The following is a 13,574-nucleotide window of genomic DNA, read 5'->3' on the forward strand; positions in this document are numbered from 1 at the left end:
GAAAAATGTATACAATATGCTCATTAACGCTGATTATCTTCCTTACCGTCTTTCCCCCCGCTGTCCTCCATTCCCTTCAAAATGGAAAATTGTGCATCCATCTCCAAAAAGTCATTGAAATTCTGGATACAAATGTTCCTATCTATCATGGGCATAATAGTACTTTGAAAATGTTTACTGGTCTCTGAATTGTTGTGCGCAAGAAAAACCTTACAAAGACTTGGGTTACCATATATACAGTTCCACAGGTTTCCTGGTCCCTCTATCTTACATACGAAGATAGATCAGCAAGTTTGTATTTTCTGCGATACCACTCAAACTTTATTGATTAGGGATGAGACTGAAATTGTAAAATGGGAAAACCTTGTACATGCAACAACTTGTAATATGTAGAGTTGTTTGGAATCTTTTTCTCAAAAAACAAAACCAATTAAATAAACATAGGGAAAAAAAGAATTGGGTTTCCATATTTTGAAACATGCAGTGTTTCACCCCATGTTTGCAGTTTGCAGCACAGTGGGACAGTTTGTAGGAAACGTTAAATTATGTACTTCTGGAGCCCCCAGGTTAACAAAACATTTGATATTAAACTAGGACAGTGAGGAAAGCCTAAGGGTGCAGTAAATTTAGGGATAAGGCTAAAATTTTTACAGCAAGCCTCAATATGGTTAGTTGGCCAATAAGGAAGACCAAATGGCGATATTGACATCAAATGAAGGAACAAGTTTAGCACATGGAAGACCTCTACAAGAATTAATTTTTAAAAATTAGCAGATAGGACGGTGGCAGGAGCAGTTTATGCACTTCACAAGGCCAGCAAAAACTACACTTGTCAGCTGGAATGCATTCCCAGAGAATCCCAATGTATAGCAGAACACAATGAGTTGAAATGGATCTCAAGCAGGGGCAGTCCAAATTACTGGTATATGGCATCAGAATCAATACCCAGATGGGAAAGATGAATTTAAGTAAAATGAATTTCCGAATGGCGCGGGCCTGCCTTCATGTTAAAAAGATGTTGAGTGGTGTGCAATGAAGTTGCTCCAATTAAATGTCTTACATCAGACGTATATTAGCCCTTCAGCCTGTCCTTAATCAGAAGCCACACATAGATTCTTTACTAGTACTACAGGTCTGTGCACTCTAAAGATGTGTTTGTGTTCCACATATGTGAATGCTTAGAATAAACCAGAGGGGAGTCTGAAATAACTTAGATCTTTAGGAGAATAAATGCGTGGCCTGAAAAACTAAACTAATAATCATTAACGTACAAATGGATGAGTCTAACATTGATACCAACCGAAAGAAGTATAAATACTAGATTTAAGATCTGAACTGTATAGGTGACATGGAGACACTGGTACTGTGAGCTGGTAATATTGAGACAGACGGCCATGATGCTTTTGACCAATGGCAAGAGGAATGGACTTCTGAAACCACTACACCGATTGCCTCACTATAGAGATATTGATATACTACGTTTGACAATGGGGAAAGCATGAGGAGGTATAGTAAAACCTAGAGTGCAGAATGATCAGACAGATCAATGATGTAACTGAGGAATGAGGAGAGTACCTGTAGTACTGATGCTGAGGGGTAAAGGATTGTTGAATAAGCATGCAAAAAACTATTTATGTTGAATTGTTTACCCTTTTTGCCCTTCCTTTACTGATTACAAGAGCAAAATGAATCAATAATGCTACAAAAAAACATGCCCTGCAACACAACGTTGCTTTGTAACTTCTTCATAAGGGCCTGATGTCACATTTGATACAGCCTCACTTAATGATATTGAACAAGGAATTTAAGCAGCTGAGAATTTCTGATGTTCAGCAAACAGAAATAATGAGCAACTGGTAAATTAATTTATATTTGCATTTAAATAAAATTTGCTAGTTTTTTTGCTTTACTAATTAAGTTTTCTTTTTCTATTTCCCAGGGTCACCAGAGTAGTATTGTGTTGTGGCAAACATTACTATGCTATACTTAAACAAAGAGAGTCAATGGGTGACAAAATCTATAACACTGCTATTGTCAGGATAGAGGAGCTTTGTCCCTTTCCTCTTGAAGCTCTGCAACTGGAATTAAACAAATATGACCATGTCAAAGGTTAGTAGAAGCCTTTTATTCTGTTACTCATTTTGTTTATTATTATTATATATATATATATGTTCGATGGCATGTGTAGCTGCAGATACACATGCTGTGCACATCCCACCATCTAGTGTTGGGCTCTGAGTGTTACAAGTTGTTTTTCTTCGAAGAAGTCTTTTCGAGTCACGAGATCGAGGGACTCCTCCCCTTTCGGCTCCATTACGCATGGGCGTCGACTCCATCTTAGATTGTTTTCTTTCCCCCATCGGGTTCGGACGTGTTCCTTTAGAAAATTAGACGGTATTGTTTGCGTTCGATATCGGGTTAGTTACAAGAGATCGACACTGAATTTTGAAGAGCTCCGGTGACCCTTCGGGGTTTCCGATCCCCCGGCGGGGCCTGGTCGGCCTGACCACGTGCATCTTCAAGGCTAATGGAACGGACCCCATTCCGCTTCTGCCCCAAATGTCACAACAAGTATCCTTATACAGATCAGCATTTGGTCTGTAACTTGTGTTTGTCTCCAGAACACAAAGAAGATACTTGTGAGGCCTGTTGAGCGTTTCCGTCGAGGAAGACATTAAGAGACCGAAGAGCGAGAAGACTACGAATGGCGTCGGCGCCGACAGGACAAAAACACTTGGAGGAGGAAGAAGAAACCTTCTCCATCGAGCATTCGGACGAGGTCGATCCCGAACAGACGCCAAAAACCGCGAGTAAGACGTCGACACATAAAACTCACGGAAAGACCACTGAAGCCCGGGGGACACCACCGCCAGCAGGCCATGGCTTAACCCGGAAAATAGGTGACCGACCATCGGCACCGAAAAAGTGCACGCATGTGTCGAAGGCATCCGACTCCGGTCGAGATACCGGCACAGAGCAGGCTCGACCCCAAGACAGCGGGTCAGAGCAATCTCGGCACCGAGAGGGCGGCACCGAAGCGTGTCAGCACTGAGAGACCGGAACTCCGAAATTAAAAAAAGTGTTGTCGGAGCCGAAAGAGACTGCCGAAAAAGTTTCCATACCGAAACATCCGGCCTCGGAACCGAAATCAAGTTCCTACACAGAGGAACAGGGACTGTCCTCACAAATGCAAGGACATAGGTTCGGACAAGAACTAGAGTCAATGGAGCCAGATTACACTCAAAGAAGGCTCCACATCCAAAAAGACACAGGGAAGATAAGTACTCTTCCCCCAATTCGAATGAAAAGAAGACTTGCCTTCCAAGAGAAAGACAAGCAGCCACAGGCAAAGGTGGCAAGACAAGTAACCCCGCCACCATCTCCACCACGCTCAACACAACCATCATCGGTAGCCACTCCACCACTGATGCAGTCTCCAACTCATACTGGAATGAGTCAGGATGATCCCGACGCATGGGATCTTTATGATGCACCAGTATCAGATAACAGCCCAGACTGTTATCCAGCGAGACCGTCACCACCTGAGGACAGTACAGCCTACACACAGGTGGTGTCAAGAGCAGCGGCGTTTCATAATGTCACCCTACATGCAGAGCCTATTGAGGATGACTTTTTATTTAACACACTATCGTCCACATATAGCCAGTACCAGAGTCTCCCTATGCTACCTGGAATGCTAAAACACTCCAAACAAGTGTTTCAGGAGCCTGTGAAGGGCAGGCCCATAACTCCAAGGGTGGAGAAGAAATACAATCCGCCACCAACAGACCCAGTATACATTACGCAGCAATTAACACCAGACTCTGTGGTAGTAGGGGCAGCTCGCAAGAGAACGAACTCACACACCTCCGGAGACGCACCACCTCCAGACAAGGAGAGTCGCAAGTTCGACACTGCGGGGAAAAGGGTGGCAGCACAAGCGACCAACCAATGGCGCATTGCCAACTCACAGGAATTACTGGCGAGATATGATAGGGCTCATTGGGACGAAATGCAACATTTCATTGAACACTTGCCCAAAGAGTTCCAAAAGAGGGCACAACAAGTGGTGGAGGAAGGACAGAGTATCTCGAACAATCAGATACACTCTGCAATGGATGCAGCGGATACAGCTGCTAGAACAGTAAATACAGCAGTGACCATAAGGCGACACGCATGGCTGCGTACATCGGGATTCAAGCCGGAAATACAACAAGCTGTGCTGAATATGCCATTTAACGGACAAAAGTTGTTTGGGCCGGAGGTGGACACTGCTATCGAAAAACTCGAAAAAGACACAGATACGGCCAAAGCCATGGGCGCACTTTACTCCCCACACAGCAGAGGCACATTTCGTAAATCACAATTTCGAGGGGGGTTTCGAGGACAAAGCACGGAACCCACAACCTCACAAACAAGGCCCACTTATCAGAGCCAATATCAGCGGGGAAGTTTTCGGGGACACTATAGAGGGGGACAGTTCCCAAAAAGTAGAGGGAAGTTCCAAAGTCCCAAAACTCCACAGAACAAGCAGTGACTGCGACGTCACAAATCCCCAACACATAACACCAGTAGGGGGGAGACTAACCAAGTTCTACAAACAATGGGAGGAAATAACAACAGACACTTGGGTCCTAGCAATTATCCAGCATGGTTATTGCATAGAATTGTAAAATTCCCTCCAAATATCCCACCGAAAACACACAATATGTCAAAACAACACATGGATCTTCTACAACTGGAGGTCCAGGCGTGGTTACAAAAAGATGCAATAGAACTGGTACCTATTCATCAGAGAGGAATAGGAGTTTACTCGCTGTACTTTCTCATACCCAAAAAAGACAAAACTCTAAGACCTATATTAGATCTCAGAACATTAAATATCTACATCAAATCAGATCACTTTCACATGGTGACACTGCAGGACGTAATCCCATTGCTCAAATGACAAGACTACATGACAACACTAGACCTAAAGGATGCATATACTTCCATATACCGATACATCCTTCACACAGAAAGTACTTAAGGTTTGTATGCCAAGGGGTACATTACCAATTCAAAGTGTTGCCATTCGGTATAACAACTGCGCCAAGAGTTTTTACAAAATGCCTGGCAGTAGTGGCTGCTCATATCAGAAGGCAGCAAATACATGCGTTCCCTTACCTAGACGATTGGTTAATCAAAACCAACACGCAAGAACGGTGTTCACAACACACAAAGTATGTCATAGAAACACTCCACAAACTAGGTTTCTCACTCAACTACAACAAGTCACACCTTCAGCTGTGTCAAACACAGCAATACTTAGGGGCGACAATCAACACAACAAAAGGGATTGCCACTCCAAGTCCACAAAGGGTACAAGCATTTCACAATGTAATACAGGCCATGTACCCAAAACAAAAGATACAAGTGAAAATGGTGATGAAACTACTAGGCATGATGTCCTCATGCATAGCCATTGTCCCAAACGCAAGATTGCACATGCAGCCCTTACAACAGTGCCTAGCATCACAATGGTCACAGGCACAGGGTCAACTTCAAGATCTAGTTTTGATAGACCGCCAAACATACACCTCGCTTCAGTGGTGGAACAATATAAATTTAAACCCAGGGCGGCCTTTCCAAGACCCAGTGCCTCAATACGTCATAACGACAGATGCCTCCATGATAGGGTGGGGAGCACACCTCAACCAACACAGCATCCAAGGACAATGGGACACTCAGCAGAGACAGTTTCACATAAATCACTTAGAACTACTAGCAGTATTTCTAGCGTTGAAAGCATTTCAACCGATAATAAGCCACAACACATTCTTGTCAAAACAGACATGACAACGATGTATTATCTGAACAAACAGGGAGGAACACACTCGACACAGTTGTGTCTCCTGGCACAGAGAATATGGCATTGGGCGATTCACAACCACATTCACCTAATAGCGCAATTTATTCCAGGGATTCAGAATCAGTCAGCAGACAATCTCTCTCGGGATCAGAAACAAATCCACAAATGGAAGATTCACCCCCAAATAATAAACACTTAATTCCAAAAATGGGGAACACCACAAATAGACTTATTTGCAACAAAAGAAAACGCAAAATGCCAAAACTTCGCATCCAGATACCCACAGGATCAGTCTCAAGGCAATGCGTTATGGATGAGTTGGTCAGGGATATTTGCATACGCTGTTCCCCCTCTCCCACTCCTTCCATATCTGGTAAACAAACTGAGTCAAAACAAACTCAAACTCATACTAATAGCACCAACTTGGTTAAGGCAACCTTGGTACACAACACTACTAGACCTATCAGTAGTACCTCATGTCAAACTACCAAACAGGCCAGATCTGTTAACTCAACACAAACAACAGATCAGACACCCAAATCCAGCATCGCTGAATCTAGCAATCTGGCTCCTGAAGTCTTAGAATTCGGACATTTAAACCTCACACAGGAATGTATGGAGGTCATAAAACAAGCAAGGAAACCAACCACAAGACATTGCTATGCAAATAAGTGGAAAAGATTTGTTCATTACTGCCATAATAAACAAATACAACCCTTACATGCATCTGCTAAAGACATCGTCAGCTACCTACTGCACTTACAAAAGTCAAAGCTAGCTTTTTCATCCATTAAAATACATCTCACCGCAATTTCAGCTTATCTGCAAATTACGCACGCAACATCACTTTTTAGGATCCCAGTCATAAAGGCTTTTATGGAGGGCCTAAAAAGAATTATCCCACCAAGGACGCCACCAGCTCCTTCGTGGAACCTTAACATTGTCTTAACACGGCTCATGGGTCCACCGTTTGAACCCATGCACTCATGTGAGATACAATACTTAACATGGAAAGTAGCATTTCTAATTGCCATCACATCTCTAAGAAGAGTAAGTGAGATACAAGCATTTACCATACAAGAACCCTTTATTCAGATACACAAGCATAAAGTAGTTTTACGAACAAATCCTAAGTTCTTACCAAAAGTCATATCAACCTTCCACTTGAATCAAACAGTAGAACTACCAGTGTTCTTTCCAGAACCAGATTCTGTAGCTGAAAGAGCACTTCATACATTAGACATCAAAAGAGCGTTAATGTACTACATTGACAGAACAAAACAAATTCAAAAAACAAAACAATTGTTTGTTGCTTTCCAAAAACCTCATACAGGGAATCCAATATCCAAACAAGGCATTGCCAGATGGATAGTTAAATGCATTCAAACCTGTTATCTCAAAGCAAAAAGAGAGCTGCCTATAACACCAAAGGCACACTCAACTAGAAAGAAAGGTGCTACCATGGCCTTTCTAGGAAACATTCCAATGACTGAAATATGTAAGGCAGCCACATGGTCTACGCCTCATACGTTTACCAAACACTACTGCGTGGATGTGTTAACAGCAAAACAAGCCACAGTAGGACAAGCAGTACTACGAACTTTGTTTCAAACAACTTTAACTCCTACAGGCTGAACCACCGCTTTTGGGGAGATAACTGCTTACTAGTCTATGCACAGCATGTGTATCTGCAGCTACACATGCCATCGAATGGAAAATGTCACTTACCCAGTGTACATCTGTTCGTGGCATGAGACGCTGCAGATTCACATGCGCCCACCCGCCTCCCCGGGAGCCTGTAGCCGTTTAAAGTTGATCTTGAACATTTCTAAATTTGTAAATATATCGCTTTAAATCACATTATGTACATACATATTTACTCCATTGCATGGGCACTATTACTATAATACACAAATCCTACCTCACCCTCTGCGGGGAAAACTATCTAAGATGGAGTCGACGCCCATGCGTAATGGAGCCGAAAGGGGAGGAGTCCCTCGATCTTGTGACTCGAAAAGACTTCTTCAAAGAAAAACAACTTGTAACACTCCGAGCCCAACACTAGATGGCGGGATGTGCACAGCATGTGAATCTGCAGCATCTCATGCCACGAACAGATGTACACTGGGTAAGTGACATTTTCCATATATGCATTCACACGTTTATATATGTATATACACACATGAAGACTTCTGGGATCCCCTCATGCCGTCACCTGGAACAGTTTAAAAATATTCTCCTTGAGATCTGTAACTCTGAATATGAGAGTTGGTCCCCATTTCCTACTCTGCTGTAATCCCTGCTGATTTAATTCTAATGTACCTCTTGGTATGGAACACATGTTCATTGTTGCACTAGTGCAGGAAATTGGATATGCAGATGCAAAATACACAAGATCTCTTCATCATTAGCGCTCATTAGAAGTTTCAGGGTGCTTATTTGGTCAGGTCTGACCCAACATCTGGTTCTACTGGGAAGGACTTTATTTTCCTTTAGCACATCATCCGACCTTTACTTGTGCAGTGTCGTTCTGATTTCACTTGGTGGTCCCCTGTGTGCTTCTTCCTGCACTTTGCCATTGAGGGAGAGGTTGTTTTTGCCTTCGGGGTGCTGTGAGACGGCCATTTAGTTTGTCACGCACCCTCTTAAGAATGAAGATGGATATTTTCTTATATGATGAGCGCTCTATCAGTGAAGTCACAGACTGGTTAGGAGTGCCTTAACAAAGCTCAGTCAGTGGCCTGTTGCATGCTCTTTGTGCTGAGATGGGTGAAGAAATCAGTGCCACCCACCTTCCTTTTCATTTGCTCAGGCTGTTGTAATAGACAGTGGGTGATCTGTTGTATTCCCTAAGCACTGCACTAATTTTTCCTTTTTGCCATCCCCTTTTCTCTGTTTATTTTTCTCCTCGCTGGAGGAAAGAAAGGCCACTCTCAAACATGCGGTTTTGTGGGCTGCTAGGTGCAGATCTACCACACCAACACTTCAATACTGCTTCTATAATGAATGCATGACATAGGTGTGCCCTTCCTCACTCCTTAAGGCTTCATTTTCCTTGGTGGCTTTGTAAAGGTTGAGTACTCTTATTTAACCTTGCAGTCTGGGAACCAGCATAGATTTACCTTCAGGACCCCGTTCTTCTATATCCATTCAGTTTTGTGGAGCAGTTTTGTGGTCTGCTAGGTGTAGATCTACCACACCAACACTTCAAGGCAGCTTCCGGTACGGATGATGAATTCAGGACCTAGGTGTGCCCTCCCTCACTCCTTAAAGCTTCTGTTACCATGGAGGCATTGGAAGGGTTCAGTACCCTTTTTTGCCTATAGGACAAGGCAAACCTGCCCTCTACAGTCACAGGCCAACCAGTAGCCTGAGCAACTGAATACTGATGACCACACAGCTTAATTCCTATGAGTCTTTCAGGCTGCTGTTCACTCTTTACCACAGCTTTCTTAATGTACAGGGATGTGGAATTCCTATCGCCCGACGCCCGGGACATCTTGTTTGGGGTCAAGGGCAACAAGTTTTTATGTTTACTTTGTCCTTGGGACAAGTAGGCCCAACCCCCTGCAGCACAAACCCTTTGGCTGCCTGTTTACAGAGAGTTGAACTCTCTGCAGTTGAGGTAATGTGTTTCCAGAAGATAATGCTGTTCGAACTTGTATTTATGGTTCATTATTTGAAAGCCTTCATTATTAGGGTGCGTGCTGTAAATAAATGTTTTAAGGTCACACTTCACTACTGACGTTGGTTCCAGTACAAAAAAAAAAAACGTGTACACACATGTTTGAAAAGTTTAGGCTAAGATGCTAAGTATAATGCTCCCAGAATACTCTCTGATTATATGCAAATGAAATGTCATTTAGTAAAATGTGTTGATGCATGCTAGTATTTCCCAAAAATATTTCTAATAGAAAATCAGTGTAACCATTTTCAACACGATTATGGGAAGCATGAAAATAAACAAACACTGACAAAGCCAACTGATCTGACATACTTTTATAAGTCTTTTAGTTTCATCAATGCGTGTCTTGTTTTGACATGGCTTTTGTAACACTTTATTGTTGTGGGAGCTACCAGGCCCTCAACAATGTAACAAACATTGGCAAACCCCCCCCCCCAAAAAAGTTTTTGAACTCTTAAAGCACACGTTGCCACCAGCGGCATAACAAAGGCCCCGCAGCCGCCCTCCAGGGGGCCCCGTCAGCACAGCACCTGCCCTGAGTGAGTCTGGAGAGGGAGCTCCTCCATGTTCTTTGCAAAAGAGCACCCTCCAGTTTCGTTACGTCACTGATTGCCACTGTAGTTCCTGACACTGAACAAAACTACTTTGTGTGGCAATATACTCCTTGTGGAAGAGCAGAATGCGATCACTCACAGTAAAGCCAGCCGAAAGAGAGAGAAATAGAAGTTTAATAAAAACAAAATGTCTTTGTTAACACCAGACCTAATTAGGGACCAAGACCCACATGTAGGTAGCTTTTTGCATGTCGCAAACAGCGACTTTCGCTGTATGCGACGTGCACAAAGCACATTGCGGTGCACAAACCCAGTTTTGCGATTCGGTAACCTGGTTACCGAATCACAAAACGGGTTTGCGACTCGCAATTAGTAAGGGGTGTTCCCTTCCTAATTGCAACTCACAGTGCAATGTAGGATTGTTTTGTGACCCCGAACTCGGGCGCAAACCAATCGCAGTTTGCACCCATTTCAAATGGGTGCTAACACTTTCGCAAAAGGGAAGGGATCCCCATGGGACCCCTTCCCCATTGTGAATGTCACTGTAAACATTTTTTCAGAGCAGGCAGTGGTCCTGCGGACCACTGCCTGCTCTGAAAAAATAAACAAAAACGTTTCATTTTTCGTTTTTGTTATGCATCTCGTTTTCCTTTAAGGAAAACTGGCTGCATTACAAAAAAAACCCCAAAAAACTGCTTTATTGAAAAGCAGTCACAGACATGGTGGTCTGCTGTCTCCAGCAGGCCACCATTCGTGAGGGGGTCGCAAATTGCGACCCACCTCATGATTATTCATGATGTGGGCATTTGCGAAGCCCTTGCGAATCACAGATGGTGTCAAGGACACCATCCTACATTCGGATTTGCGACTCGCAATTTGCAGGTCACAAATCTGAACCTACCTACTTGTGGCCCCAAATTCTTAAAGAAAGTCACAAAAGTGCACCCATGGTATATGTTGTACCCCTATAAAATATTTGTGAACTGTATTTTAGCGTGGGTAAATACGATGTGTAGATTTGCTCATGTGAAAATCTATTGAGCATTTGCAAGTTCATTTTCCCTCCAGCCACTTTCTTCCCAAACCTGGAAGAAGTTCTAATTCTGCCATTGTCAGGAGTAAATGCCCAACCTTTCTTATTATGGGAAAATATTAGAGAGAAGCTGGTAAAAATCTTTAAAACATGCAGGTTAGTAGGTTTGCAGACTCAAAGGTATTCCAGCCCTGGAACTATTGCTTACTGCTTCCTCCAGCCCCAGTATGCAGATCTGCAGAAAGGTGGCAAAATAAGGAAATTGCTACAGTAGGGATTGAAACTCCAAGTATTCAAGCCCTACTATGGTAGTAGCCCTGGCATAATCAGAGAGGCTATTAATTGCTGCCATAATTTGTCGCCACACTACATGGCACCAAAGGGACAAGTAGATCTTTTTACAGGACAAGTAGATTTGAGAAGCAACCTGTCCCCTGGACAAGTAGATATTTTAATAAATTCCACACCCCTGATGTACTTGGTCCCTTTGCTCAATAAATTCTCTGATAGAGCGTCTCTTACTCTCAGTGATCTGAGTCCCACACTACCGTACTGAGAATGGTAAGGTGGCAATCTTCCTCACTTAAGCTCTTTCAAGCAAAGGTCTCAATGATTCTTTCACTGAATCCTTAGGTCTCAAGTGAGCACTTAACACCAATGTTGTTTTTTCTCCTGACCATAAGCTGACTAAAAATTATTGAATGACCTTAGAAATATGCGAGATCTCCTCTTTAGCCACATCACAATTCTGATTACAGTCCACTGTTTGGTCATTGCAGTATCATAGATAATGATTTCATTTTAATGTGTACATGCTAAACCTACTAATAAAAACACATTTTTAAAGAAGCTTTTTATTGTGTGCCTTAACCGTAGGGTTACTGTTGAAACTGAACTATATGCTTCTCATAAAAATACTCACATTTGTCAGTTTGACACCCATTTGTTATACTTTTTTAATTCAAACTAAATGGCCAGAACTTTATTTTTACTGAAAATGAGTTTTATATGACATTAGAGATATCTAGAACTTCTCATTTATTTCACTATCACTATTATTGTTTTTTCTCTTACCTAGCAAGCTGTATGGGGCTCTTAGTTCTGGATCCAAGTGCCCAAGAACTGCTGGACACCACCCAATCCTGGGACAGTAACAGATGGATAGTTTCACTGGGGGTAGTAGAACTATCAAAAGATAACACAGGTGTCTTAAGGCAAACTTGGGGAGGACAGAACAGAAGAGCAAAAGCTGCTTGATCTCGATTTTCAGTATTACAGACCGTGAAAGCAGGGCATCACAATCCCTCTGAATTTTTGGTTTTCAAGCATGGAGTGTCAGAAACATTACTACAGGAACAACCGGCTTGTGGCAATTCAGTGTTCATAGCGATGCCGCATTTTGATCCTTCAACGTCACCTTTTTCTATGTATTGTGAAACAGAATTCACCAGGTGCTGCATTATTCAAAAGTAATATGGAGTTTGAGCTAGCTTTAGACCATCCTTAGATTGGTTAGTTTCACCCTACTGGTGATGTAATGTATAAATAGTAATTCTGCTCGTAGAAGAGGAACTGCAGGTTCAGACATTTGGTGTATGTGCTTTGCCGAGGAAGGTTATGACAACATACCAGAGACAATGGCTGCACTGCTCTCATTTTGCCTTTGTTGCCCAGTCATTTTCTGGTTATTTTTGTTACTGGAGGAAATAAAGGCCACCCATCAGACAGTCAGTGTTCTGAGCTGCTATGTGCTGGTCTACCACATCACAACTTCATGACCTCCTCTACCCAGACTTCAAGACCTAGGTGTGCACCTCTGCAATCCTTAAAGCTTCAGTTTCTGCCTAGGCACTGGAAGGGACCAATAACTTTCTTTACCCATGCCCATTGACAGTCATCTGCAGTATAACTGCTTTCAGCACTCTGTCCTTCTGGATGTTCTATTTGCCATAGTTGCACGTCAGAATCCCTCCTCAACTGCAAAAATACCACAGTGCTACAGAGCCTCAGTTGACTTGGGATAGCAGACATCTGGACCAGTATGTAGAGATGTGCATTTGGGGACCAGAGCACAGATAGAAGGGGCCGCCTCCATTGCCTCTAGCTCACCCCATGTTTGTAGGGCACTAGATGCTAAAATGATCATAGGCAACTTGAATCTGGGTCAGGTTGTCATTAGTAGCAGAGCAACTGTGATCTACTGCAATTCACTCTCCCCGAGCCAAGCTTTTATCTCTGTCTGTGGGCACCCATGTTCTCATCCCTCTGCTGCCACCAGTGGGAGGGATAGAGCATGGTCCTTAAGAAGGCTACTTTGATGTGCTGCAGGGTGATTGGGCTCACCATTCCCATGGTCAGGGACATAATCTGTTCCAGGTCAATAAGATGATCAAATGGCCCACTTGGGCACCAACAGAGGTGCTGGGACGTGGCTTTGGGCATGGCAGTGAG

General features: G+C 43.1%; 1 protein-coding gene across 1 annotated transcript in view; it reads left to right on the forward strand.

Moving 5' to 3' along the window:
- DHTKD1 (dehydrogenase E1 and transketolase domain containing 1) overlaps positions 1-13,574 on the forward strand; it is an 871,206-nt gene that overhangs the window by 774,237 nt on the left and 83,395 nt on the right. Inside the window, exon 15 of the mRNA XM_069228664.1 lies at positions 1,940-2,109. Within this exon, the coding sequence (XP_069084765.1) occupies positions 1,940-2,109 (170 nt within the window). The remainder of the gene's footprint in view (positions 1-1,939; positions 2,110-13,574) is intronic.

The sequence above is a fragment of the Pleurodeles waltl genome, chromosome 4_1 (assembly GCF_031143425.1).
Source record: "Pleurodeles waltl isolate 20211129_DDA chromosome 4_1, aPleWal1.hap1.20221129, whole genome shotgun sequence".
NCBI lineage: Eukaryota > Metazoa > Chordata > Amphibia > Caudata > Salamandridae > Pleurodeles > Pleurodeles waltl.